This window comes from Drosophila obscura, unplaced genomic scaffold (genome assembly GCF_018151105.1).
Source record: "Drosophila obscura isolate BZ-5 IFL unplaced genomic scaffold, ASM1815110v1 contig_84, whole genome shotgun sequence".
Classification (NCBI taxonomy): Eukaryota; Metazoa; Arthropoda; class Insecta; order Diptera; family Drosophilidae; genus Drosophila; species Drosophila obscura.
In genome coordinates, this window is record NW_024542877.1 from 114,202 (window position 1) to 137,560 (window position 23,359).

At 52.0% G+C, this 23,359-nt stretch overlaps 10 protein-coding genes across 12 annotated transcripts; 5 read left to right on the forward strand and 5 right to left on the reverse strand.

Annotated features, from left to right (window-relative positions):
* Positions 1-857: 857 nt before the first annotated feature.
* Positions 858-4,433, forward strand: LOC111074631 (leucine-rich PPR motif-containing protein, mitochondrial). Its single transcript, XM_022367487.2, has 2 exons — positions 858-3,266; positions 3,337-4,433. The coding sequence occupies exons 1-2, from the start codon at positions 971-973 to the stop codon at positions 4,257-4,259; spliced, it is 3,219 nt and encodes a 1,072-aa protein (XP_022223179.2). The 5' UTR covers positions 858-970; the 3' UTR covers positions 4,260-4,433.
* Positions 4,434-6,105: 1,672 nt separating this feature from the next.
* LOC111074653 (enoyl-CoA delta isomerase 2) lies at positions 6,106-6,973 on the reverse strand. The gene has a single exon (XM_022367524.2). The coding sequence runs from the start codon at positions 6,971-6,973 to the stop codon at positions 6,194-6,196; it is 780 nt and encodes a 259-aa protein (XP_022223216.2). The 3' UTR covers positions 6,106-6,193.
* Positions 6,974-7,403: 430 nt separating this feature from the next.
* LOC111074639 (large subunit GTPase 1 homolog) lies at positions 7,404-9,597 on the reverse strand. Its single transcript, XM_022367497.2, has 4 exons — positions 9,392-9,597; positions 8,047-9,328; positions 7,768-7,973; positions 7,404-7,696 (listed from the first exon to the last, which is right to left on the reverse strand). The coding sequence occupies exons 1-4, from the start codon at positions 9,491-9,493 to the stop codon at positions 7,478-7,480; spliced, it is 1,809 nt and encodes a 602-aa protein (XP_022223189.2). The 5' UTR covers positions 9,494-9,597; the 3' UTR covers positions 7,404-7,477.
* A 107-nt stretch (positions 9,598-9,704) lies between these two features.
* On the reverse strand, positions 9,705-11,426 carry LOC111074640 (GDP-fucose protein O-fucosyltransferase 2). Its single transcript, XM_022367499.2, has one exon. It carries the CDS (start codon positions 11,387-11,389, stop codon positions 9,902-9,904), a length of 1,488 nt encoding a protein of 495 aa, XP_022223191.2. The 5' UTR covers positions 11,390-11,426; the 3' UTR covers positions 9,705-9,901.
* A 310-nt stretch (positions 11,427-11,736) lies between these two features.
* On the forward strand, positions 11,737-13,700 carry LOC111074646 (PXMP2/4 family protein 4). Its single transcript, XM_022367509.2, has 5 exons — positions 11,737-11,888; positions 12,786-12,972; positions 13,033-13,166; positions 13,239-13,370; positions 13,442-13,700. The coding sequence occupies exons 2-5, from the start codon at positions 12,810-12,812 to the stop codon at positions 13,628-13,630; spliced, it is 618 nt and encodes a 205-aa protein (XP_022223201.2). The 5' UTR covers positions 11,737-11,888; positions 12,786-12,809; the 3' UTR covers positions 13,631-13,700.
* LOC111074647 (protein sym1) lies at positions 12,513-15,642 on the forward strand. Its single transcript, XM_022367511.2, has 5 exons — positions 12,513-12,590; positions 14,811-14,959; positions 15,021-15,103; positions 15,177-15,359; positions 15,428-15,642. The coding sequence occupies exons 2-5, from the start codon at positions 14,824-14,826 to the stop codon at positions 15,584-15,586; spliced, it is 561 nt and encodes a 186-aa protein (XP_022223203.2). The 5' UTR covers positions 12,513-12,590; positions 14,811-14,823; the 3' UTR covers positions 15,587-15,642.
* LOC111074645 (trypsin-1) lies at positions 13,700-15,678 on the reverse strand. Its single transcript, XM_022367508.2, has 3 exons — positions 15,408-15,678; positions 14,170-15,352; positions 13,700-14,111 (listed from the first exon to the last, which is right to left on the reverse strand). The coding sequence occupies exons 2-3, from the start codon at positions 14,695-14,697 to the stop codon at positions 13,740-13,742; spliced, it is 900 nt and encodes a 299-aa protein (XP_022223200.1). The 5' UTR covers positions 14,698-15,352; positions 15,408-15,678; the 3' UTR covers positions 13,700-13,739.
* Positions 15,679-15,774: 96 nt separating this feature from the next.
* LOC111074636 lies at positions 15,775-16,945 on the forward strand. Its single transcript, XM_022367492.2, has 4 exons — positions 15,775-15,983; positions 16,059-16,267; positions 16,334-16,529; positions 16,597-16,945. The coding sequence occupies exons 1-4, from the start codon at positions 15,905-15,907 to the stop codon at positions 16,881-16,883; spliced, it is 771 nt and encodes a 256-aa protein (XP_022223184.2). The 5' UTR covers positions 15,775-15,904; the 3' UTR covers positions 16,884-16,945.
* Positions 16,946-17,404: 459 nt separating this feature from the next.
* On the forward strand, positions 17,405-18,636 carry LOC111074637 (trypsin eta). The gene is made up of 4 exons (XM_022367493.2): positions 17,405-17,489; positions 17,574-17,754; positions 17,815-18,103; positions 18,159-18,636. The coding sequence occupies exons 1-4, from the start codon at positions 17,426-17,428 to the stop codon at positions 18,546-18,548; spliced, it is 924 nt and encodes a 307-aa protein (XP_022223185.2). The 5' UTR covers positions 17,405-17,425; the 3' UTR covers positions 18,549-18,636.
* On the reverse strand, positions 18,573-23,217 carry LOC111074638 (ras-related protein Rab-27A). Of its 3 annotated transcripts, none has more exons than XM_022367496.2 (3): positions 23,161-23,217; positions 19,304-19,517; positions 18,573-19,225 (listed from the first exon to the last, which is right to left on the reverse strand). In XM_022367496.2, exons 2-3 carry the CDS (start codon positions 19,463-19,465, stop codon positions 18,692-18,694), a joined length of 696 nt encoding a protein of 231 aa, XP_022223188.1. In that variant the 5' UTR covers positions 19,466-19,517; positions 23,161-23,217; the 3' UTR covers positions 18,573-18,691. The 3 variants fall into 3 exon arrangements, with proteins under 3 accessions (XP_022223188.1, XP_022223187.1, XP_022223186.1); XM_022367495.2 differs by lacking the exon at positions 23,161-23,217 and adding an exon at positions 22,147-22,637; XM_022367494.2 differs by lacking the exon at positions 23,161-23,217 and adding an exon at positions 21,998-22,052.
* Positions 23,218-23,359: the final 142 nt, after the last annotated feature.

Consider the following 23,359-nt stretch of genomic DNA (forward strand, 5'->3'; position numbering starts at 1 on the left):
CAATCTGAGAAAAATTTCTTTAAAAAAAATGCAAAATACTATTTCCACTGACCCTTGCCATTTTAAGCTTTTGCGGTTTTGAAATACCATTGACACTTGCCCGACACTTGAATAGGACACATAAAATACGTTCATAAAATCCGTTACATCTATAGCACAAGGTAAGTTAATAGAAATATTCATTACAGGAGATTATGGAAAATAATTTAATTGAAATAACTCAAAATTGTGCTGTTTAAAAGTGCGACACTAGAAGAGGACATTCAAAATGAAAATTAGTTTTAAATGGCTGCGGATATCGAAGAAATTCTCAAAATTCAATAGGACTGTCCTTATTATAAGAAACAAATTTGGGTATGCAGCACCAAAAACACTCAAGACTCAATGTTGGTTAAAAATTCTAAAATGGTACTTCAAGCTAGTGCTAGAGTCATCAAAAGTGTTAATTCCAAAACTTTAAACCTTATAAAAATAACCTCACATTTCCTACACCAGCGGCTGACAAAACTATTCAAACATTTTCATCTCCTCAGGTCCAGGCTCTTCATTTTAAGCTCTGTGTTTCGTTTTTTCCGGACAATTGTATTTATTCGGTGCCAAAAACCATTAACGAGTTCGTCGTTAAGCTCTTTGACATTTTGTAACTCAGTTGGACCAATTCCTTGGCTATCTTGCAATTAAATGAAGAACTTGAACGCTGCAGCTGTGCACGGATGAGGAGCTTCAAAGCCAACGAATTTGAAGAGTATTTACATACAAAAAAAATAACTGTTAATATATTTGAAAAATGAGCCTCAGAGGTGACAGATGAATCGATAGTCTTATCGATAGCTGCGGCCACCGCTGACCGCAACGAACAGCTGGTTTACCGGCGCGACGCGGCGCGTGTTTGTGTTTTTTTGTATGTTCCTCTGAGCCTTTGTGTCCGTCGTTTCATCATTTTTGAGAGAAACTGAATGAAGCTGAGGCAATGCAGCGAGCGCGTCTGTTGCAAAGTGTGTGGGTGCGTTTAACGCGACTCGGGCAGCTGCCAGCCGGTGCTCTGCCCACCACAATCCACGGATTGCGTTATGCAACGAACCCGAACCCGTCTCTGACTGGGGCCGCGACTACTGTCCACCAGCTGCAGCATCGATGTCTGGGCAGCAGCAGTAGCAGCGGTCGCAACAGGCGCCCGTCCGGTTCGACGGCAGCACCCAACAGCATCGAGGATCTGTGGACGCAGCTGGAGACCTACTACCAGCAGCACAGTCTGCTCAATTACGAGCAGTGCCGACGCTTGTTGGATAATCTGGAGACCACTCGCGCACCGGCACCGCTGGGACTCAGTGCTGCGCAGATCCACTTCCTGCTTGGATCGTGCGTGCCCGAGCTGCTGCCCGCCCAAAGCGCCCAGGAGCGCCTGCAGCTGTTTCAGAGCCTGTGGGTGCAGCTGCTCAAGCAGGGGCAGCCAACGCTGGCCCACTATCACACACAACTGGAGGTGCTGCGGCAGAACAGGCTGCCGCTGCCGGACCACCGGCCGCTGCTGGCCGAGATCGGCGTCTATCACGGACCCGCGGATGCCACGCTCTACAGCAGCCTGCTGGATGTGGCCTGCTCGGCGGGTAATATGCGCCAGGCCACAGAGCTGCTAGCGGAGATGCGGGAGAAGAACTTCCCGCTGACGGAGGCCAACTTCCACGCCCTGCTCCTGGGCCATGGACGCAACAAGGATTTGCCCGGCGTGGAGTCCGTGCTGTCCAGCATGCGGGCTGCTGGAATCTCGCCGAGTGCCAGCACCCAGGCGATTCGCTTCGCGGCCTTTGCGGAGAACGAGGAGGTGGCCAAGGCGCGGGATCTGCTGCAGGTGCACGGTGGATTTACTGCACCCCAACTGCTGCAAATGTTGCGCGGCGCCCTTAGCAGCCGGCCGGTGGACACCGATCTCGTTCAGCAGCTGGTCAAGGAGCTGCCCAAGGAGTATCTAACTGGATTCGACCTACCCCCAGCCCTGCGGAGCCTCTGCATCGAACTGGTGCACCAGGGCCAGGCCCAGCTGTTAATCCGACTGGTGGCCGCACTGCCCGCACCCATTTTCAATGGCAACCAGAACGTGGACGAGTACGCGGCACTAATCCTGCAGGAGTTCTTCCGTGCTCGCGTGCCCGTGGAGGAGACGTTACAGTTCGCCCGCGAGCTCAGCCAGCGGGGACAGAACCAGCGAGCCCTGCACCTGGTCACCGAGCTGGCCTTGCGGCGCCTGCCTGCGGCAGCCCTACGCTGCTTCGAGGCCCTCAGCGACGCCGGGCAGGAGCTGCGTCCGCACTATTTCTGGCCCCTGATCCTGCACCAGCACCACAGGGATGGCGAGAGCGGCATGCTGCGGCTGGTCGCGGACATGCAGCGACTGCGTGTGGAGTGCGACGAGGACACCCTGCGACAGTACCTCCTGCCCAATCTCGTGCAGACGCTGCAGCAGCCGCTGCAGGCCCTCCAGCAGCTCGAGTCGGTGGGTATAAAGCCCTCTCAGGTCGTCGTACACGTGATCACGCAGCTGCTGCAGCAGCACCAGCAACTTCCCGAGATCCTGGATCTCCTCCAGCGCTATCCCACGCGCCTCCAGCTGTCCTCGCTGCTCCAACCGCTGTCCGCCCTGTCGGTCCATGCCCGGGCCACGAAGCGCTTCGAACTGTTCGCCCAGCTCATACAGGCCCTACTGCTGCGGTCGCTCCAGAAGGAGGAGGACTTTGTCGGCGCCCTGCTCCTTCAAATGTGCGGCCCTCAGATGCGTCTGCGGCAGGATGCCGCCTCCCTGCTCAAATTTGTGCACGAGCTGCGACGCCTGGAGCTGCAACTGTCGCCAGCCGCCGCCGAGGCTCTGCTTTCGATCGCCCGACAAGGCACCGAGGACAGCCAGGTGCTGCAGGCGCTGGGCAAGACGCTGCAGAAGATGCGCAACGCCAAGCTCACCCTGCCAGCCGAGTCGGCCGCCCACGGCGGCTTCATCAAGCATCCGCGCGACATGAGCCAGGACGAGCTGGAGTGCCATCTGATCGAGCTCGAGTCCAAGAAGCTCAATCCGCGCGGTGTCCTGCGGCGCCTGCTGCAGTTGTCCGTGCGAAACGGCCGCCTGGAACGGGCCCAGCAGCTTCTAACCAAGTGTCAAGCACTCAATGTCCAGACCAGCGCCGGCATGCTGGCCTCCATCTTCGATATGTACATCAAGCAGCGGGATCTGGCCCGGGCCCAGCAAAGCCTGGAGAATCTGCAGAGCACTTACCCAGGTGAGTACCCCGAACCCTTCCTCACTCACTGCGTCCATTCATCATCCACTTTAACCATAAATATTCGCAGCTTTCATGATCGATGAGCACAAACTGATCGACTTTGCCGGCCTTCTGGTGCATGGCGGCCAGCTGGAGGCAGCCAAGCAGCTGCTGCAGCGACGCGCCGACCAGCACAAGATCATTGGTGGCACCTACGTGATCAAGAACGTATGGCAGCTGCTCACCAATGTGGCCCAAATGGCCGCAGATACGAATCAGCAGGAGGCTGCCCCTACTGGCCGCAATCTAACTCAAGAGACACTGGACTTCCTGCGGCAGCTGGGCTACTGCCAGGCGCACAATGCGCTTCTCGGGCCCGTTGTGCGAGAGTGGCTGCTGCGCGGGGACATGGACGCGGCGGTGGCCGAATTTCAGCGTCTGTCCAGCCAGCATAAGCACACGCCGCTGCAGTTCGAGCTGCTGTCCCTGCTGGTGCGACTGGGCAATGGGGACGAGGAGGCGTTGGCACGCTTTCCGGGCATCACGGCGGCCACAGCCCAGCAGCACTTGGCCGCGGTGACGGCGACGGTGAGCCGTGTGCATGGGGCGGCGAACATGAACAGCGCCCTGCTGCTGGCGCTGGCCGAATCCGGCACAGAGACGCAGCTGCGGCGGCTGATCATCAATCCAGAGTTCCGCATCAATCACGATCTGCTGGTCAAAAACTGTGAGCACCTGGGACAAGAGGGCGCCGTGCGCACCCTGCTGCGTCTGGCCCGGGGTGTGCGTGGCGTGCAGCGCAGCATCGATGAGCAGCGCATCTACGACATGCTGCTCGCCCAGTTCAGCAAGAGCAACAACTACGAGGCGGCCCTCGATCTGTTCGAGCGACTCGAGGCCGATGACGAGCTGAAGATGTCGCAAGAGTTCATCCGGAACCTGGTCAAGCTGCTGCAGCTGAACAACGTGGAGATACCCAGCGGCATAGCGTTGCGTGCACAAATTAGATAGCCGCATTTTTAGTTGTTAACTAAAGCAGACTGCTCCAAGCAGAGCTTCGACGCGACCCAGAAACCCAATCGAGAGATGAGATGCAAGCACGGCGCTCGGTCTCTCCATCTTCTCCAGAAGTAAGTTCGATTATGCGAGTTATTGTATTTAATAAATTGTACAAATAGGAAAGCAAATTTGTAAGCTTATTTTCCAATTCAACTTAAATTGAAGGGAAGGCTTGGGCTGAGGCGTTCCTCGCGTTTTTCTTGCTCAGCCACTCCACAATGCGATGCCACAAGCGCTGCCAGCGACCAGTGATGCAGTCCACGCACCACCAAAAGAACACAAACAGATTCAACATGAATCTGCCCTCTAACTGGTTGCAGTCAGACCTCTCCCGCAGCACGGCGTCCTCCGCCTCTTCGTACGGATGGCAGTCGACAAAGGGTTTCTCCATGGCATCCCCATTCGGCAGTGGGGCAACATTACTCAGTACCGGCTGCACAGTCACAGGAAAGCGACCGATGCGTGTGCCATCCAGTTGCAGGGCGCCCAGAAATCCCACACGATCGGTGTAGTGCAGACGGATGCCCCCACGGTTCTGCTGCGCGCTCAGTATGGTGCCAACGGCATTGAAGCTACGCAAAGTATCCGTGAGGTCCGGACATGGAAAGCCCGAGACCTGGACCCAATTGACACCCGTCGACTGCGGGCCAACCCAAACGGGAGACTTATCCGATTTGGGTTTCTTCTTGGGTTTTGGTTTCCTTTCGCGTTTGGGTTTGGGTTCGAGAAGTTTTCTTTTCCGCAATGCCTTTGCCACTGGATCCTGATGCTCCTCCAGCTGCTGCTCCTCTGCAGGTGTCTGCGGGCCAACCCAAACGGCAGACTTATCCAACTTGGGTTTGGGCTTCTGTTCAGGGAGCTGTCTTTGACGTACTGGCTCCTGGTGCTCCTCCAGCTGCTGCTGCTCATCTACTGGCTTCTGCTGATCATTCAGGGGCTGCTTATCTTGGACCTGCTGCTGTTCCTCTTCGAACTGCTCCTTCAGCTGCTGCTCCTCTACTGGCTTATGCTGCTCATTCAGCTGCTGCTTATCTTGGACCTGCTGCTGTTTCTCTTCGAACTGCAGCTGCTCGTCTTCAGGGACCTTCAACGAAGCATTCAAAAAGCTTGGAGCTTTAATGCTGCCGATCTGTGTCGCATTTGCTTCATCATCAAAGCAAGGATTGTGGGCCATCTTTTACAGCCACAAAAAAGGGCTCCAAAACGTTGCAAATTCCAAAGAGCAGAAACAATTTTGCTCCTGACTGAAAGAAGCTAAATTAAAAACTGAGCAAAAGTGGCAAAGGACATCTGGCATACCAGGAATTGATTTCCGGGACTGCTTTGTTTGAGATTGAAAAAAAACAACAACAAAAATGCCAAAAGTTGCACATTTGCAAATTCAAATTGAAATTAAAGTGACCAATTTTCAAAATAAAACAGGAGCAGTACTACCGCGCGTTTGTTATCGAAATCTATCGGAATGTACGCAGCTTTCACTGTGAGACGTTGAAAATTTATGCGAATCAAGAATATATATATATGTACATACTTGATGGGATCGGAAACATTTCCTCCTGGGTGTTGAACACATCCAAATCCACAAAAAACTTTTACATCCCAAAAGTATTGGGAATTCTTATTCTTATTATAAGAATACAAAAAAAGTTAGAATATAAAAAAGGTTTTAATTATTATCAGCGAAGAACATTCTAATTAAAACTTAAAATGTTTGGTGGATATGTATAGATTAATTCTGCCTAGAGTAGTGTATTAGTATTCTTTCCGCGCATTTACATCTTTTTTTCCATTTTTTAAATTGCAAGAGCTCATTGGCAAGCCAATTGCTATAACGGCGGGCATGCATGGCTGATGGCGTTCATCTGGGGCGTGTGCTTCGGTTCAGATCACAGCTTGGAGGAAGCAGCTAGGCGGCGACGTTGAGCTGCCATTGGTGTGCCCTCCTGCCGCAGCTGGGCCAGCAATGGCTCGCGCCACGGGCGTAGTAGAAGCCGCTTGGTGGCCAGCAGTGAGGCAGTGGGCAACCGCGAATACTGGTCCATTCGTGTCCAGAACTCCTGCCCGTCTGCCGTCAGGCTGGCCACAAAGCCGCTTCCCCAGGCGCGGCGAGCATCGGCCCGTTCGCCCAGTCGGAGCAACAGCTCGATCTGTGGCAGGCTCCAGCTTGGCGCCGCCTCGACGCAGGGATGTAGGTGTGAGAGCGAGAGTAGAAAGTGGCCAGTCTCCGTGGCGTAGACGAGGTCGCAGAGGCAGCAGATGCTGACGCCCAGACCCTGGCAGGGGCCCTGCACAAAGGCAACCAGCAGCTTGCGGCAGCCAAGCAGCTTCTTGGCCAGCGATCGCATGACAAAATCGGCGGCCCGCTCCTGTATGAACCGATCCTCGGCCTCATCGCGTTTCTCTCTACCTGGCCCCTGCTCCAGGGCCAGCGGCTGCTGCTGCTGCTGCTGGCAATCATCCTCACGTCCCACGGCAAACTCGCCCGAGAGCACAACTATGCTGATGTCCCCATCCGCATTGGCTGCGTCCAGTGCTCGCATCAGCTCGTAGACGGTGCGCCGCTGCCATCGCTGGAACTGTATGACGAGCAGTCCTCCCGATCGCCGCCTGATCGACAGCTCTCTGAACTGCCTGCAGAATAGATAGTCCTCGCCAGCTGTGCTCATTGCGACACGACACCGTATGGCAGACTGACCGAGCGAGAATTCACACAATAGACACTGCCTCAGCAGATAGAAATGATAGCAGGGGGCGTTCAAAGTTCAGTGTCTATCAGTCGACATCCTCCGTTCAAGCGCTGCCGTCGTCTTCAATTGTTGTTCTCCATTCGCTGATGCTGCCTGCTGCTGCTGCTGCTCTCACGCAGATGCGTACTTCCACACTCACACTTTAATGGCTGGCTGCATGCTGAAAGCATTTCTCAGAGTGCACTGCTCTCTATTTGAGCTCTGTGGCAGGCAGGCAGGCAGGCAGGCAGGCAGGCCTCCTCCCTGATTGCTGATTTACATTCTTAATCAAATTTAACCCAAATAGATTGGGCGGGAGCCCGAGTCACTACAGTATGTGAGCATTGATAGCTTGCCATCCCCTGGGGGGCATTTACTTTCATGCGTAGGTAAATGGTAATTTTAATCCTAATAATGTACATTATAAATAGTGTTGCTTGGCACCTAGTGCTCATCCAAATGGGAGAACTTCTTGCGCAGCTTCTCGCGGCGCTCCTTCTTGACATGGCGCCAGGGCTTGGCTGTGGGGCCTGCGTTCGCCTCCAAAGTGCCGTCGTTGGCCAGGCGCACATTTGGGAAATTGGTGCGTCCCTTGACATGGGCATGGGTGGGCTTGTCATCGAAGAACTGCTGGTCCAGCTCCTTGGACGTGCTCTTGTCGATCTGCGGATTGACATTGGAATTGGTTTCTAGGGATCGTCGCTAGTGTGCTAGTGCTTAATTAATAAACTTACGCGCATGGCGCGCTGCTGTTGGCTGGGCAGCTGTGACTCCTCGATGGCCTTGCGCTGGCGCTCGGGAAAGATGTGGTACTCGGCCTGTATGACTGACGGCGGACCCATGGCATACAGCAGCTTTCCATTGACATAATCCTTGAGCACATAACGGGCGGAACGTGCCTGATCCGGCTGCCCGTTGGAGGTCATGAAGCCCCGATTGTCTGTGTGAAAACGAGCGAGAAGGAATGATTATTAATGGCTAGCAAGAGAGAGAGAGAGAGAGAGAGAACTTACATCCGTAGGCGAGGAGCAGCTCCTCGGAGTGCGGAACACGTTCCATGTCCTCGCCCTCGACGGGCTTGGCTATCACAATGCCATACTTGTCCTCGAGAACGTGGCGCGGTATGCGCTCGCACAGCAGATTGACGGCGGGCACATGGTCGCGCATCTGATCGATGGGCAGTATGCCGTTCAACAGCATGTCCGCCTTGGTCAGCACAAAGCTGGGCATGACCAGGCCCGGGCAGTCGCACAGCATGATATCGTTGTCCAGATACAGAGTCTGGAAGCGTTTGGTCTTGCCGGGTGTGGCCGACACCGACACCTTTTTGACTGTCATCAGGGAATTGATGGTGCTGCTCTTGCCCACATTGGGATAGCCGACCATGCCGATGGTGACATGCTGATCCGTGTGGCGGGGCCCTGTGTAGATGCGCCGCAGAAACTCAATCATCTCCGTGCGGGAGAGCACACGAGGACTGTTTTTGTCGCCAAGCAGCTCCTCCTCCACTTCCTCCGGCTGCAGCTTTCGTTCGATGGCATCGAGTGCGCCCTCGACCTTGTTCAGCGACTGCTGGATCTCATCGGCAGCCTCGCGCAGCTCTTTGAGCTCGGGAAAGGACTCCTGGCGGGCGGCCTCCGCCTCTCGCTTGAGCTCCTCCTCCACAAGCGTGGCAGAGTAGAAGGCAGTGCGGATGCCCTCGCAGTCAAAGTATTCAGCCCAATGTTTGCGCTGCTGTTCCGTCAGCAGATCCGACTTGTTCACCAGAATCATATTCATCTTGGTGGACTTCACCTCCTTCACGTAGCTCTCCAGGTCGGTGCTGCGGAAGAGCAGGGGATTGCGTGCGTCGACGATTTGCACGACGACGTCGGAGCGCTCCACTACGCGCCAGAGCTGGCGCCAGAACTCGAGATTCTTCTCGTAAGGCGTCATTAGGATCTCCTCATCCTCCTGCAGCAGTGCGAGGTCACGCCGCCAGTTGAGGAACGCCTCGTTCTCGGCCCGCTCCAGATCCTCGGCACTGGTATTCTTGTCCCATTTAGGGCGACGTGGAACCTTCAGATGTTCACGATGCTCGTGATGCTTCTGATGCATTCGCTGCTCCTGGGTCTTGCTGAGCAGCCCCACACGTTGCTTGGGATTCACAAAAGTGATGTTCAGCTTTTCCGCCTGGAACTCTGTTCCAGCCAGCTCGGCTGTGCGCAGGAATGCTTGAAACGAGGACTCCTCCGTCACCGACGACAGATTGAGACGTCCCCAGTCGTAGCCGTCCTGCAGCTCTGTGGTGTGCAGCTATAAATCTTTACACGATCAGTTTTCAGGCGCATTACAAATGTTTTTTATATTTCTACATACCATTGTGTCGTTGTCCACCTTGCGACGCTGTGTGTGGCCAAAACGATCTTTGATCAGCGTCCGTCCCAGGTTGGGCGTGCTGCCCTTGTTCTTCTTGCCCATCTTGCGCACGAATATAAGTTAAAATTTTCACAATAAAACAATTTTGTAGAAAATACAAACACGTGCGTGCACCACTATGAATTTCGAGGCGAAATACACAGCTGTGCTGTCAACACCATTATCGATATGTACACACATCTCGATGTATCGTTTGGTACCGATACATGACAGCTTTATTATGTGTTCGGGGGAAAATTCAAATGCCGAGATGATTATTGTTTAATGACTACTGATTTATTATTTTTGGTACATAATCGCAGCTTGTTCGGAATTAACATGGTAGTGGTGGTCTCACAAAAGCTTTGTCTAGACAACTAGATATTCGAGTGGCCCTCATATAACTTAATATACATATAAACACATATCAGATTTCACAGATAAAATGGCAGCTAAGAACACGAAAAAAGTTCAGTACGGTGTGTCGTTGTCGCTATCGTCGTCCCAGACGATGGGCCAGACCGCATTACGAGGACAGTTTCCGCCCACAACCTTGCAGATGGTGTTAAAGGTTCTGGTCTTGCTGAAGCCCAGGATCTCGCGCTCCTCGTAGATGCGGTATGTGAAGGTGCTCTCGTAGGTGCCAATGAAGAAGCGGGCGTATGAGCAGACCAACTGATCTACAATGGCAACGCCGCCATCCTTCAGCTTCTGTCGCTGCGAATTCGACTCCGGCTGAAAGTGCACGAACCGGAATCCGTGGAACATGCTCCTCAGTTGCACCAGATCGTAGGGTGTGGCATCGGTCGACACAAACACTGTGGTCGCATTAAAGGCCCTCAGCAGCTGCTTGATCTGCTGGGCAGCCGACTTCAGGTTTGGCGTGGTCGCCTCTCTCGACCGTACAAAGTCGCCACGACGCAGGTGTGCGCATATAAAGTCACCGCCGCGTGCATCGCGCTTAGGTCGCTCCATCTCCCACATGGCCGGCCGCTGGACGCCCGCCGAGCTGTCCGTGGTGTCGAAGGCGTAACGCAGGAAATCGTCTGCCACTTGGCTGAGGTATTTGGAGAAGCGCATCGAGCGGCGGGCTTTCCAGAAGTGCTCGTCACCCCAGTGGTCGTGCAGCACGGTCTCGGCACTGAGGATCGCGTACACACGCATATCGTCGACGTCCTCGGCCCCGGCCGTATCCTCCGCGATGGCCTCTCGCAACAGCCGCTCCAGCAGCCCGGCACTGCCCTGAAAGTGAACGCAGTGGTACTGTCCGTAGCGCAGCAGACTCTGCGACAGCAGCGGGCCCCCCGCTGTGGAGTATTCGTTGCAGGAGTTATCGTCGAGCTTGGGAGCGACGCGCTCGTACTTGTCGCGGAAGATGCCCTGCTCCAGCATGATCTCGTAGTGCATGAGGCGGAACACTTGCGAGATGTGAACGTAGGGCGGGGCCGGCATACCGAACTGCCGGTACTCGGCGAGGAACTCACTGTAGTCGAGGACGGGGGCGTAGCGGCGCAGGCTGTCCAGGTCGAAGAAGTGGCCCCAGGCCAAGTCGCTCTGCTGCAGGTGGTGAGAGTGCCAGTGGTAGAGGCGTGGAAATGGCGGCAGCACCAAACGAACATTCCGGAAGCGCTTGCGTCTGCGGAGTCGCCGCACGAACACGGCCAAGCGGATGTACACGTCGCGGCGCAGATTGAAGCCCTCGGAGATGTTCACATCGTAGAGGATGTAGACGGTGCCCCGCAGCGGCAATATTGCCGGAGGACAATTGTCCGCCAATGGAAACGTTTGCCAGAATTGCCGGCTCCTGCAGACGTTGCTGTTGCTCCTCACCGCCGTTCGGTGGGACTCTGTTCGGTTTCGGGTCGCTGGCCGATCTGCGATAGCAATCGAAGATGGCAGTAAAAGGAGAATCAGCAGTGGCCACAGCCCAGACCACCACCACCCATGCATTTTATGCATTTTTTGAAAATTATAATAACATCAGGCTGACCGCAGCATAAAGCTGCAAAAAATCCCTAAAACGCGTTGCAAAAACGTGCTAGTGCGTCTCTAAAATACCTAGGGGCGCCAACATTATAAATTTAAATTTACAGCAATTACTTACTTTTTGTAAATCCAATGGTTATATGTTGAAAGCGAAGTCTTAAAATTCCAAAGTTAATGAATGATTTGCTATAAGGATTAGCTAATTCGAAAAAACACACAGGCCACGCCAAAGCTCAAACACTTGTCGGAGCTTTCCCTAATCAGCGAACGAACAGCTGACACAAGCAAAACATACATATATATAAATAGCATTTGCATTTGTTTTCATTATTCAGATAAACGGGTACGGAACGGAACGAGGGCACGCAATGCGGATGCCTCCAGCTCCACGACGTGCGTAACAATAGTACAAACTAGAATTCCAATAAGTTAGACTAGAGCCCCTTACCCCCCACCTTCTCGACAATAAACGGTAAGCAAATAAATGTGAAGATATTAACAAATCGCAAAACAGCAACATAAAACAAAAAAAAATTGCAAGAACAACAGCGACGACGACGGATTACCTGTCACGATCTTTTGGGTTTTACAAGCGACGTAATCATATCAGTCGTCTGGGTTCGCGTTTTCGTTTGCTTGGTGACTGGCAGAAAGCCAAACGTGCCGTTAATTTTCCATTCATGTGTATGGGGCCCCCGTCCCACCACCCCCCTTGCGAATTACATAAAAATCCTTGTGAGCAATAATACTTCCGTTAGCTTTTGGTCTCTCTTTCTCCCATTCGTACCATACGCTCTTTGCGTACACGTCAAGTGTTGAATCCCACTTGCCAATTAAACACCCACATTGATTAATGCACTCTCTGAGCGGACGCACAGCAGCTGCAAAGTTTCCACTGGGCTGGTTGGCAAGGCAAAGTTTATGGTCAAGATCACTGTAACGGTATCGGAATGCTCTCTCTCTCACGGGAATGGGTCTCAATTGCAAATTGCAACGGCAATTGTCGTCGCATGGCGTGAGAGATGTGTTCTCTCATCTCTGGCAAAATGTTCGAAATTAGAAATTACATTCATTTGGTTTGGCGATTGCACTTTTAGTTTCTGTGAATCGTTGGTCGCGACCAACCGAATAACCCCAGCAGGACTACACTACTCCGCATAAAAACGAAAAGCAAGTACATATTCCTGAGTTCCGGTGTGAATTTTTGGGTGTCTTGACCATGGCTAACGGCAGCAAAAAGCCCAGACTCTGACCTTGGGGGTGATGGCTTCCTCTATAGGCGTCGTCGTCGTTGTTGTTGTTTTTTGTTGCTGTTTGGGTATCAGGAAGTGGGTACCAGGCTGCTCAACTCTCTCGCGTGTGCACCTAGAATTCCCCGACAATCCATGCCAAAATGGTGCCTCAAGCTGTGAAGCTGCTGCAGACGTCGCTGGGCCAGTGGACGCGAGGCGTTATCAAGGTGAAGATGCACCCCATGGCCAAGGGGGCTCTCACATACGCGATCATGTGGCCCACGGGCAGTTTGATCCAGCAGGCGCTGGAGGGACGCAATCTTAGTAAGTGGCTCCATTCATCCTCATCATCATCAGCGCCCCTCATTCCCTTTCCATCCGCAGAAGACTACGACTGGGCCCGGGCCCTACGCTTCAGTCTGTTCGGTGCCCTTTACGTGGCCCCCACACTCTACGGCTGGGTGCGACTCACCAGTGCCATGTGGCCGCAGACGAACCTGCGCACGGGCATTGTCAAGGTAAGTGCACGCAACGGGAGCTCACAGCGGGACTAGCACTTGACTTACTTGGGCCCAAAACCCCATTTGCAGGCCGTCACAGAGCAGCTCTCCTACGGACCCTTCGCTTGCGTCAGCTTCTTTATGGGCATGAGCCTGCTGGAGCTCAAGAGCCTGGGCGAGGCCGTCGAAGAGACCAAGGAGAAGGCGCTTCCCACCTACAAGGTAGCGTATCCGCGTAACTATGCCTGCGTGCGCTTCCTCCTCTCACCTCTCATTACTAACATTCCCCGCAGGTCGGCGTGTGCATCTGGCCCTTCCTCCAGACCATCAACTTTTCCCTTGTGCCGGAACACAATCGCGTCGTCTTTGTGAGCATCTGCAGCCTGATGTGGACCATCTTTCTCTCCTACATGAAAACGCGTCACTCCGAGGAGCAGACGGAGAGCGAGCACAGCACCACGGATCATCTCTCCTCTACATAGTCTCCTCCCTCCGTTGTTGTTTGCTGTTTTCGTGTTTCCTTAGGCAAAAAATTAGATAGAATTAGCGTACATCCAATCGATTTTTATTCTCAAGTGGTCTGATACGAGTTTAGGACGACAAAACAGGCGGCGTGCGGCCCACAATCAGCTGGCCAATCCAGAGCGACGACGATGTGGAGGAGTCGGCACCCACCGTCTCCACAATCCAGTTGACATATGCAGACACTTCGGTGAAAACGCCCGGATAGGGCGGACGGGCACAGGGCTTCACGCTCCAGGACACAATACCGATCTGTGTGTCCGATCCGGCAAGCAGCAACGGACCCCCGGAGTCACCGCTGCACTGGCCCCTGCCGCCCTCGGGCACTCCGGCGCAGATCTGGCTGGAGTGCAGCTGTGTCTGGTGGTGTTCGCTGCAATCAGCGTCGCTAAACACCTGCAGCTGGACCTTTTGCAGCCGCTGCTGCACCACGCCGCCCGTCTGCAAGGAGAGAACGATTTAATGAACGAAATTCTGAATGCGATTCCGCAATTCGTACCGCATTTAATCCCCAGCCAGCGAGCACGGCGCTGCTGTTGCCAAGTGTCGGCTGCTCCGGATCCGGTAGACGAACCGGCTGGACGCGTGTGCCCAGGACAATGGAATCCTTCAGCTGCAGCAGGGCTATGTCGTTCACATACTTGTCGTGTGGCTCATAGCCGGGATGCACATGGATCGCGGCCACCTGCACCAGTTTGCTGGAATTTCTTGCCAGATTCTGGCTGCCGTACTGCAGGTTCAGCTGCTGTGGCGTCGATCCCTTCACGCAGTGGGCAGCCGTCAGCACCCAGTCCGAGTTGAGTAGCGTGGCCCCGCACGAATGGTGACCGCTTTTGGCGCGACGCAGCGACACCACAAAGGGGAACTCGCCCGGCGAGGCGGCAGTTCCATTGACAATCTTGCCATCGTCCGCAAGGGCTCCGAGCATAGAAGCTGAAGCCATCAGGAGCAGGCCAATTGGTCCGCACAGAGCCATGTTGGGGTGTCGTTGTCTTTTTGGGTGGCCCGCCAGTGGTGTGGGGCCCATTTATGGCAAATTGTTCGGTGTGGGCCCGCATTCCCCCATACAATAGGACAGGGGCTGCTTACGCATGCAAATTATATGCGAAAAACTGAATGCGATTATTTGTGACTTCGCAGCGCTGTGATTGCAATGGCAGCTCCACTGCTGTGGCAGAACTTCAAGGTGTTCCTCACCAGGTATCCGATAGCGAGGGGCATGATATCGTACAGCCTGATTTGGCCCTCGGGAAGCCTCATCCAACAGACATTCGAGGGCAAGAGCTGGGGTGAGTGTGGTGCATCCTCCTCTGTGGTTTTGCATTCTGTTATTCTCCAACTGTCCATCAGGCAGCTATGACTGGTGGCGTGTGATGCGCTTCAGCATGTATGGCGGCCTCTTCGTGGCACCCACACTTTATGGATGGGTTAAGGTAAGGAAGGCCTTTGTCCCACAGCCGCGGGGATTATATCTTTTAATTTTGGTTCTTCCGCATTTTTCTGAAGGTGTCCAGCGCCATGTGGCCACAGACCTCACTGCGCACGGGCATAATTAAGGCGGCGGTGGAGTCCATATCGTACACACCGGGTGCCATGACCTGCTTCTACTTCATCATGAGTCTGCTCGAGTCCAAGACGGTCGAGGAGGCTGTCTCCGAGGTTGGCAAGAAGTTTCTGCCCACCTACAAGGTATATATAAGTATATATTGAACTCTGCTCTTCTTTCTCCACACTCACGAATTAATCCCAATCCGCAGGTGGCTCTGTCTGTGTGGCCGCTGGTGGCGACCATTAATTTTAGCCTCATACCAGAGCGCAATCGAGTGCCGTTCATTAGCGCCTGCAGCCTGTGCTGGACGTGTTTTCTTGCCTATATGAAGCATTTGGAGCACCACGAGATGGACGTTGCCATTTAATTGTTAGCTCTTGTTGTTATTACACATTATACCCATTGTATTAAATATTTAAATTAAATTTAAATAAAATAGCTTTAAAGCGAAATTTCGCGTTTGACCGCACTTTTTAAGGAACAAATACTAGAAAATACCAATATTACAGCGAGCAGTGTGGAAGGGCGTACTTTTAGTGTTGCAAAACACTGAAAGCCCCACCTATATGTTTTTGCTTTGGGTTGGGTGTGTTTCATTTGTTTACGCTCCGTTTTGTATGATAAAAGTGCAGATATTTTCTTCAATTGTGTTCCCATTGCAACATCGAAAGTCTAATCCAGAAATATGCGTGATCTAAACAAACAGCAGTCACAGGACACTACAGATGGGGGCGTCGAGAAGGGCGATTATCCGCGTGCCACAAGTGAGTGACGCAGACGCAATGGCGATTGCACGCCCGCATTCATAATTATGCACAACCGATCCAACTTCTCTTTAGATGGCGTTGTCTTCGGGGCCATTCTCACCTTTGGCAGCTCCTTCGTGCTGATGATGTCCTTCTGCTCGCCGTACTGGATCGAGTCGTATGAGGAGACCCGCAGCAGCTTCAAGAACATGGGCCTCTGGCAGTACTGCTTCAAGGATTTTGTCTACCCGAAGTACGCGTTCCCCAAGCAGTTTACGGGATGCCACAATATATTCTCGCATGTGAGTTGTGATCAGAGTCGTTTTAGATTAGGACTAAGGCTGATTTTTTTTCTCCGTTCTCCACAGGAGTACTATGTGATTCGTGAGTATCTGCTTCCTGGCTGGCTGATGGCCGTGCAGGGCTTCGTCACCATGTCCTTTATTATTGTGTTCGTGGTGCTGACCCTGCTCGCGCTGACGATCATCCGACTGCCTCTTAAGCCCGTCCTCCAGTACGAGTGGCTGCTTGTTCGCCTCTCCTACATGGGCACCGCCATCTCGTGTACGTATACCCCATATATTTATTGTGAAACCAAAAACAAATCAATCAATTAATGGTCTATCCACAGCCCTGTTCATGTTCCTGGCCGTGTGCATCTTCGGGGGCTGCGCCTATCGCCGCGACTGGCTGATGTATCCCAGATTCAATGTGCTGGGCTGGTCCTATGCCATGGCCGTTGTGACCTTCATGCTGCTGGGCCTGGCCGCCCTCATACTGCACCGCGAGGCACGCCAGGCGTTCGAGGCACGCGGCGAACAAAAGAATCTGGTCATGCAAATGGAGATGCAGGAGCCGGGCTACCAGCCGCCACGCCACCACCACAGCCAGTCACGCAGTCTGCAGGGCTACATATAGATGCGCGAGTTCTGGAAACTCCCCAATGAAACTTCAATGCATTCCATTCCATGCGAATCTTTATAAGTAGACATAGGTCTATAGGGTCTCTCCACCCTATCATATATCACCTGCAATCTGCAATTTGCAATCTCTACGTTTAGCAATCTCTCTCTCTTAACTGCTGCAATCGAAGCCGTCCAAAAAGTGCCTTCTCCCGCTCTGCAATCTACAATCTAACCATCGAATATTATACATATTTATACACGCCGAGCATCGATCGAGCTCGAGCTCCGACTCCCATCCATTTATATACATGTATTAAAGAGCACACATACACATGACTCCGACTTGGCCTATTCTTGCGGGCGGTGCAAGGCGAGGCAAGGCGAGGCGTTGGGGAGTTGTCGCCTCCGCTTAATATGTTTATGTTAGTCTCTTATCTGGCTGATAGTCTGCGACGCTGATTGCCAATTGGAGCTGGCAGAGCGGAGCCCTCCCATCTCCCCATGTCGGCGGGGCACTTCAGTGAGGGTCGCGCACTTCAAGTTGATTCATCGAAAATGGGACATGGACTAGAACTGGGTCTAGGCTGCTTTCTATGGCTTCTCATCTGCGGCAGAGTGGGTAAGTGGGCCAATCTGGGATATGAATTTTACTTTTGGGAGCTGCTCTATAGCCTCTAGCCTGTGTTGCCTCTGTTGCCAACAGCCGCCCAGACAGACACACAGCCGCGAATCATCAATGGCAGCGTGGCCAGTGTGGCGGAGACCAGGCATCTCGTCTCCATTCGCCTGAGAAGGCATGACAATAACTTTGGCAGCGGACACATCTGCGGCGGAGCACTCATTGCAGCCAACAAGGTGCTCACCGCCGCCCATTGCCTCTACAAGTGAGTACACAGCGCGGACCCAGCCTGACCCACTACTGACCCACTGGTGTAACCCCAAAGCAATGGCAGGAAACGCTATCGTAGGCCCAGCGAACTGATTGTGGTCATGGGCACCCTGAACCGATACGAACGCCCAAACGGCACCATTGTGTCCGAGGTGAGCTCCATGGCCTACATGAACACCTTCAGTCCGGACAGCATGCGCGACGATGTGGGGGTACTGTTCTTGCGCACGGGCTTGATGATCCGCCCCGATAATCCGTCCAGCGTGGCGCCCATCCAGTTGGCCAGGCAGGTCACGCCTGCGGGTCGCGTGTGCCAAGTGGCCGGCTGGGGACGCACAGAGCAGGTGAGTAAACCATTGTCCGCCCAAAACCATTCATTCCGCTGTAATCCCCCTGCAGAGCACCCTATCCAACATTCTGCTGACGGCCAATGTGAGCACCATTCGGCAGCAGACCTGCCGCAGCATCTACAAGTTGGGCCTGCTGCCGGGCATGATGTGCGCCGGCCGCCTCCAGGGCGGCACTGACTCATGCCAGGGCGATTCCGGGGGTCCGCTGGTGCACGAGGGTCGCCTCATTGGAGTCGTTTCCTGGGGCTACGGCTGTGCGGAGCCGGGCCTGCCGGGCGTCTACGTGGATGTGCAGTACTATCAGCAGTGGATCGATGAGCGGAGTGGTGTGGCCCGATCCCGAACGTCTCCTGGCCTGGGCCTCAGTTTCAGTCTGCTGTTGTTCCTCCTGACATTTACAGCCAGTATTCAGTATTCATGTGGCTATAATCCTGCTTAGAGCTAAAGCTTTCCACGGGGATGATTCCATTCAACAATCAACATTTATTTACATCGAAAAACACACATGTAGAACCATAAACGAGATAAACACAAAGAACTCTGGGTGAGATTTGGGGGAGGAGGAGGAGGAGGTGGATCTCCTTAACAATTGCGACAGTTGCGTCGCCCACGGCCCGAGGGCTCACCGCTCGTCTCGTTTAGACGCAGCAGCTCCGGGCCATAGGCAATATTGGGCAGACACCGGGACTGGGTGAGCAGCAGGGAGAGCTCCCGATTGCAGGCGGCGTTCTCAATGCGATCCATGACGCGGCCAACGAGCAGCTGTACGGCCTCCTGGACATTGGCGCCGGTGCAGGCGCTCGTCTCGATGTAGGGCAGACGGTAGCGGCGGCAGAGGGCCGCCACCTGGTCGCGGCTGACGACGCGCAGCTGCAGCAGATCGCACTTGTTGCCACACAGCACCACATCGGGATCCTCGGAGTAGGCGTGCATGCGCAGCTGCTCCAGCCAATTGACGGTCTCCAGAAAGGACTTCTCGCTGGTCAGATCAAAAATGAGCAGAAAGCCCATTGCATCCCGGTAGAAGGCCGTGGTCAGCGATCTGAAGCGCTCCTGCCCGGCCGTATCCCAGATCTGCAGGTGTATGCGATGTCTACGTCCGCGCGAGTTGTACACCTGTTGGGCAGACGCCCGCCCCAAGGGTAATCGTTTGGTCTGAATATGTTGTCGAAGCTCTAGGAGAGATCTACTTACCAGCCGCTTCTCGCGAAAATCAATGCCCACCGTGGAGATGAACTGTGTGTTGAACCGCCCGTCCGTGTACTGGTAGAGCAGGCAGGTCTTGCCCACCCCAGAGTCGCCCAGCACCAGGAACTTGAGCAGGTAGTCGTAATCGATGGTGTTTGTGTTCGTCATGGTCTCGTTCTGGCTGTTCCGTTGTCTGTGGCGGCAGCAGACGCATTCCGTCCTGCAAGCACAAGAGATTAAAGCCCAGAGATTGATTGAGGTTGCGGGTCTAGGCATCAGGCAGCCCCTGACTTAGCTTAGCCCTTAGCTCAGGGTGACAGGCGGAACAGTGGAGCCAAGGGGGCTGGGGCGGTACTCCATTCACAAGCATAGTCCCTCCGCCCGCAGCCCTCCCTGGCTTTTGCAGCAGCAAATATTTGAAACTCATTAAATCCCGATTTATTGATTTTCTGTCTCGTTTTCTGTCTTGGCGAAATTTTGTTGAATAGCTTCTGGACAGGCGGAGATGGGTATGTGGACTTTTTTAGCGGTACTTCAAACAAAAAAAAAATAAATAAAAATAAACAGATACCGACACATCGCATACCCTGGAATACAGATTGGTTTGGGCGTTACTAGGGTGGCGATGTCAAAATTAACGACACACGGGGCATGCCCATGCCCGTTAGCTCAGGCAACGCATCAAAGCAAAAACCTTTTTAAACGGCATTTCCAGAACTTCGCATACAAAGGCAGAGCACAAAAGAGAACGGGCCGGGCGGCTTTCTCGGGGGGGCCCCTCCTCTTTTCCCCCCCTTTTTTTTTTTTTTTTTTTTTTTTTTTTTTTTTTTTTTTTTTTTTTTTAAAAAAAATATTTTTTTTTTTTTTTTTTTTTTTTTTTTTTTTTTTTTTTTTTTTTTTTTTTTTTTTTTTTTTTTTTTTTTTTTTTTTTTTTTTTTTTTTTTTTTTTTTTTTTTTTTTTTTTTCCTTTTTTTTTCCCCCGCCGCCCCCCCCCCTTTTCGGCGCGGGGGGTTTGAGGAATTTGTTTTTTTTTTTTTTTTTTTGTTGGGGGGGGGGGGGGGGCGGTTATTTTTTTTTTTTTTTTTTTTTTTTTTTTTTTTTTTTTTTTTTTCTTTTTTTTTTTTTTTTTTTTTTTTTTTTTTTTTTCTTTTTTTTTTTTTTTTTTTTTTTTTTTTTTTTTTGGGGCGGAAGGGGGCGGGGCGAAATTTTGAAATACACTTGTGGCAGTGTTTTTTCTCATTTTGTTTTTAACCCTTTTTTTTTTTTTTCTTTTTTTTTTTTTTTTTTTTTTACCCCCCCCCCAACACCCCCCACCCAACCACACAGACAGACCCCCCCCCCCCCCTTCCCCTTTTTCTCTTCTTTTTTTTTTTTTTTTTTTTTTTTTTTTTTTTTTTTTTTTTTTTTTTTTTTCTTTTTTTTTTTTTTCTTTCCCTTTTTTTTTTTTTTCTCTTTTTTTTTTTTTTTTTTTTTTTTTAAAAAAAAGAAACAGAACAGCAGGAATGTTTCATTTTTGCCTGCTTCCCTCTAATTAAACACATCCATAGCTGTAAATGTGTTTCACAAGAGTGTGGAGTGCATCTGTGTAATCCGGATTCGCCTCTTGGGACAAAGCGGATTATGGACTCGGTCTGTGGTCCATTGTGGGAGCGGGAGGGAATTCCTCTCCCCGTAACAAGCTGTTGCTAGACAACCAGCCGCTATGCCATGCTTGCTCCTCTCTCCTTCTCTCCTTTCAAAGGAGCACACAATCGAGTTGAGCGACAAGTAGTACACTGAGCAACAAAGTCAATTATTCGCCAGGCTCGGGACCATCAGATCGAACCGTTGCTTCTGGTCCCTTTTACCGTATTTTGCAGTGCAGTGTCGCACGTGCAAACTTATAGCATAGGTTGAGGAATTGCTCTCCTACGTATGGTGTGTGTGCACAAACATATCTTCTGTCGGGGAACGGTAATGCTCGCACCCTGTAACTGTATTTATTTGCCCTGCCATTTACCGCGAGCTGGAGCTGCACACTCTCTTTACATCTCTCTCTCTCTCTCTCTCATTTTATCTGTCTCTTTGTAATAGAGTCCTCTATTGCTCTCGTGTAGTAATATAATTTCCTTTTGCTGTCTCCGCTACCGCTACCGCTCTCTTGCTACCATCACGCACAAGTAACACTTATTTTCCGCTGCTGTCTGTTCTGGTGACAGGTGAAGGGCATCTAAGAGGGAACTCAGGAAATCGAATTAGCATCGACGGGCACTCAAAAGTATGCACGCATCCGTATCCGCCCCGACAGCAGCAGCAGCAGCAGCAGCTCGCCGCCAGCCGCCACCCGCCTAAGCAGTTAATTTTAAACCGTTATTGATTTGGAGAGGGATCGAGTAATTACTTAGGTGCCTCACCATACCTTTCCCATCCCATGCAGGAGCTCAGGTGGACTTTGAGCCTGACACTAAAATAGACCTTTGGCCCTGGCCTCGGATGGCAACCAGGATGCGGAGTTTGTTCTCTGATTGGGTTAGAAAGTCGTAATCGGATTTCATCCGTACAGAAAAAACAAACCACCAGGCAATTAGGTCCATAACAAAGTACGAACCACACTGTTGCCCACTCACACGAGGGGGGGTGGAGAGAGTGGGTGAGTGGCAGAGCTTTACGGCATTTGGTGGCCGTGGGATGCATTTGCATTACCCTGTGTGTGCAGCGTACATTTTACAATGAGATTTCGGACCCGTAATGAGATGCTCATGTGTGTGCGTGTGTGTAGTCTGTGGGCTGTGTGGGGGCTGGAAGCTGCAGGTGCAGGACATGAACAGAGAGTGGTTTAAAAATAAAAACGAGCTAAAGCTAGGGCTCACCTGGTGTCTGTTGTCTCCTCTCCACTCGAGGTATCCCCACTTCAGGGCTAATTAGTGTTGCACGCAGCCAAGGCGCAGCATTCCGCACTGGCACTCTCTCAGCTTTGACTTTGGCGCCCAAAAGTGTGTGGCAAGGCAAGGCAATGCGCTGCAGCTGACGGGGGTAGGGATGGGCCACGCTCGCGGGCGTGGGACTGTCAAGGATGCTGGGATGGTGAGCAGGTGCTACCAAGCGAACGGGTATTTTTAGCGCGCGTAGTTTGTTTTCCACGGAACTCTCGACAGAAGCAGCACACAGCACATCAACAATTACATTCGATGGATGAAAATACGAAACTCTCCCAGTCAGTGGCTCAGTGGAGCGCAGGTGGAGGCGGGGCAGGCAGAGCTCTGTTCACAGCACGACCTGTTGCCATGCGTTGCCCAGCACAAAATAGCTGATTTTCGGGGCAGATGAAAAGCCCGCACTAAGCTGGCTGTCCAAGTCAAAGCTTGCCAAGCTTTTGGGAAGCATAAAAGCTGGGCTGCAGCCACGGTTGCCATATAAAAAAAAATCAGAATTCGTCAATATACAATTCATATATTTCTCTCACTCACACTGCCTTCTATTCCCATGAAGTCTTCATTTGGACTCATCAACCTTTTAGTTATTTTCACTAGTGGAGTGGAATACAACCGCAGGCGAAAAGTGGCCAGGTGTGGCAACCGTGACTGCAACGGTTCCATTTCGCGGCATTTCATACGGGGAAGATTTACTCATAGAAGTTTTACGTTATATGTTTTGGCCGTTTTGGTTAAAAACTTTTTTTATATAAAATCAAATAAAAAGGCATTATCAATGTTAGTCAATCTAGTAGAAAATTGATTTATCTATCGGATAAAATTATATGTTAAGTGCTGAGATTCCTAGCTAGCTAGTAATATTAAATCGAATATCAAAATCAGGCAATATGATTTCCCATCATGAACAGAGAACGCCCATTGTCGACCAGTTGGTATAATCAGTTTACTCACGAATATTATGAAACTTGAAAATTTTTTTACGCATTTCAGGTGAATTATATTGTGGGTCGTTTAATTGTGAGTAAAGAGGAAAGTTAAGATCTACAAGAAGAATTTACAAACATTATTATTTATCCCGGTTTAACTCAATGTGTTCAACTGTTTAAATAGAGCGGGGCTAAGTGGGCTAAGTTCGTTTTTTTTTTCCTCA

Coding starts and splice junctions, on each gene's coding strand:
- LOC111074631 (XM_022367487.2), top strand. CDS start 971: ATGCAGCGAGCGCGTCTGTTGCAAAGTGTGTGGGTGCGTTTAACGCGA. Junction 3,267..3,336: donor TCTGCAGAGCACTTACCCAG/GTGAGTACCCCG, acceptor AAATATTCGCAG/CTTTCATGATCGATGAGCAC.
- LOC111074653 (XM_022367524.2), bottom strand. CDS start 6,973: ATGAGCACAGCTGGCGAGGACTATCTATTCTGCAGGCAGTTCAGAGAG.
- LOC111074639 (XM_022367497.2), bottom strand. CDS start 9,493: ATGGGCAAGAAGAACAAGGGCAGCACGCCCAACCTGGGACGGACGCTG. Junction 7,974..8,046: donor GCTGCTCCTCGCCTACGGAT/GTAAGTTCTCTC, acceptor GTTTTCACACAG/ACAATCGGGGCTTCATGACC. Junction 7,697..7,767: donor AACAGCAGCGCGCCATGCGC/GTAAGTTTATTA, acceptor GTCAATCCGCAG/ATCGACAAGAGCACGTCCAA.
- LOC111074640 (XM_022367499.2), bottom strand. CDS start 11,389: ATGCATAAAATGCATGGGTGGTGGTGGTCTGGGCTGTGGCCACTGCTG.
- LOC111074646 (XM_022367509.2), top strand. CDS start 12,810: ATGGTGCCTCAAGCTGTGAAGCTGCTGCAGACGTCGCTGGGCCAGTGG. Junction 12,973..13,032: donor GCTGGAGGGACGCAATCTTA/GTAAGTGGCTCC, acceptor TTCCATCCGCAG/AAGACTACGACTGGGCCCGG. Junction 13,371..13,441: donor AGGCGCTTCCCACCTACAAG/GTAGCGTATCCG, acceptor CATTCCCCGCAG/GTCGGCGTGTGCATCTGGCC.
- LOC111074645 (XM_022367508.2), bottom strand. CDS start 14,697: ATGGGCCCCACACCACTGGCGGGCCACCCAAAAAGACAACGACACCCC. Junction 14,112..14,169: donor CTGGCTGGGGATTAAATGCG/GTACGAATTGCG, acceptor CTCTCCTTGCAG/ACGGGCGGCGTGGTGCAGCA.
- LOC111074647 (XM_022367511.2), top strand. CDS start 14,824: ATGGCAGCTCCACTGCTGTGGCAGAACTTCAAGGTGTTCCTCACCAGG. Junction 14,960..15,020: donor ATTCGAGGGCAAGAGCTGGG/GTGAGTGTGGTG, acceptor ACTGTCCATCAG/GCAGCTATGACTGGTGGCGT. Junction 15,104..15,176: donor CACTTTATGGATGGGTTAAG/GTAAGGAAGGCC, acceptor ATTTTTCTGAAG/GTGTCCAGCGCCATGTGGCC.
- LOC111074636 (XM_022367492.2), top strand. CDS start 15,905: ATGCGTGATCTAAACAAACAGCAGTCACAGGACACTACAGATGGGGGC. Junction 15,984..16,058: donor CGATTATCCGCGTGCCACAA/GTGAGTGACGCA, acceptor ACTTCTCTTTAG/ATGGCGTTGTCTTCGGGGCC. Junction 16,268..16,333: donor GCCACAATATATTCTCGCAT/GTGAGTTGTGAT, acceptor CGTTCTCCACAG/GAGTACTATGTGATTCGTGA.
- LOC111074637 (XM_022367493.2), top strand. CDS start 17,426: ATGGGACATGGACTAGAACTGGGTCTAGGCTGCTTTCTATGGCTTCTC. Junction 17,490..17,573: donor TCTCATCTGCGGCAGAGTGG/GTAAGTGGGCCA, acceptor TGTTGCCAACAG/CCGCCCAGACAGACACACAG. Junction 18,104..18,158: donor GCTGGGGACGCACAGAGCAG/GTGAGTAAACCA, acceptor ATCCCCCTGCAG/AGCACCCTATCCAACATTCT.
- LOC111074638 (XM_022367494.2), bottom strand. Junction 19,226..19,303: donor ATTTTCGCGAGAAGCGGCTG/GTAAGTAGATCT, acceptor TCTGCCCAACAG/GTGTACAACTCGCGCGGACG.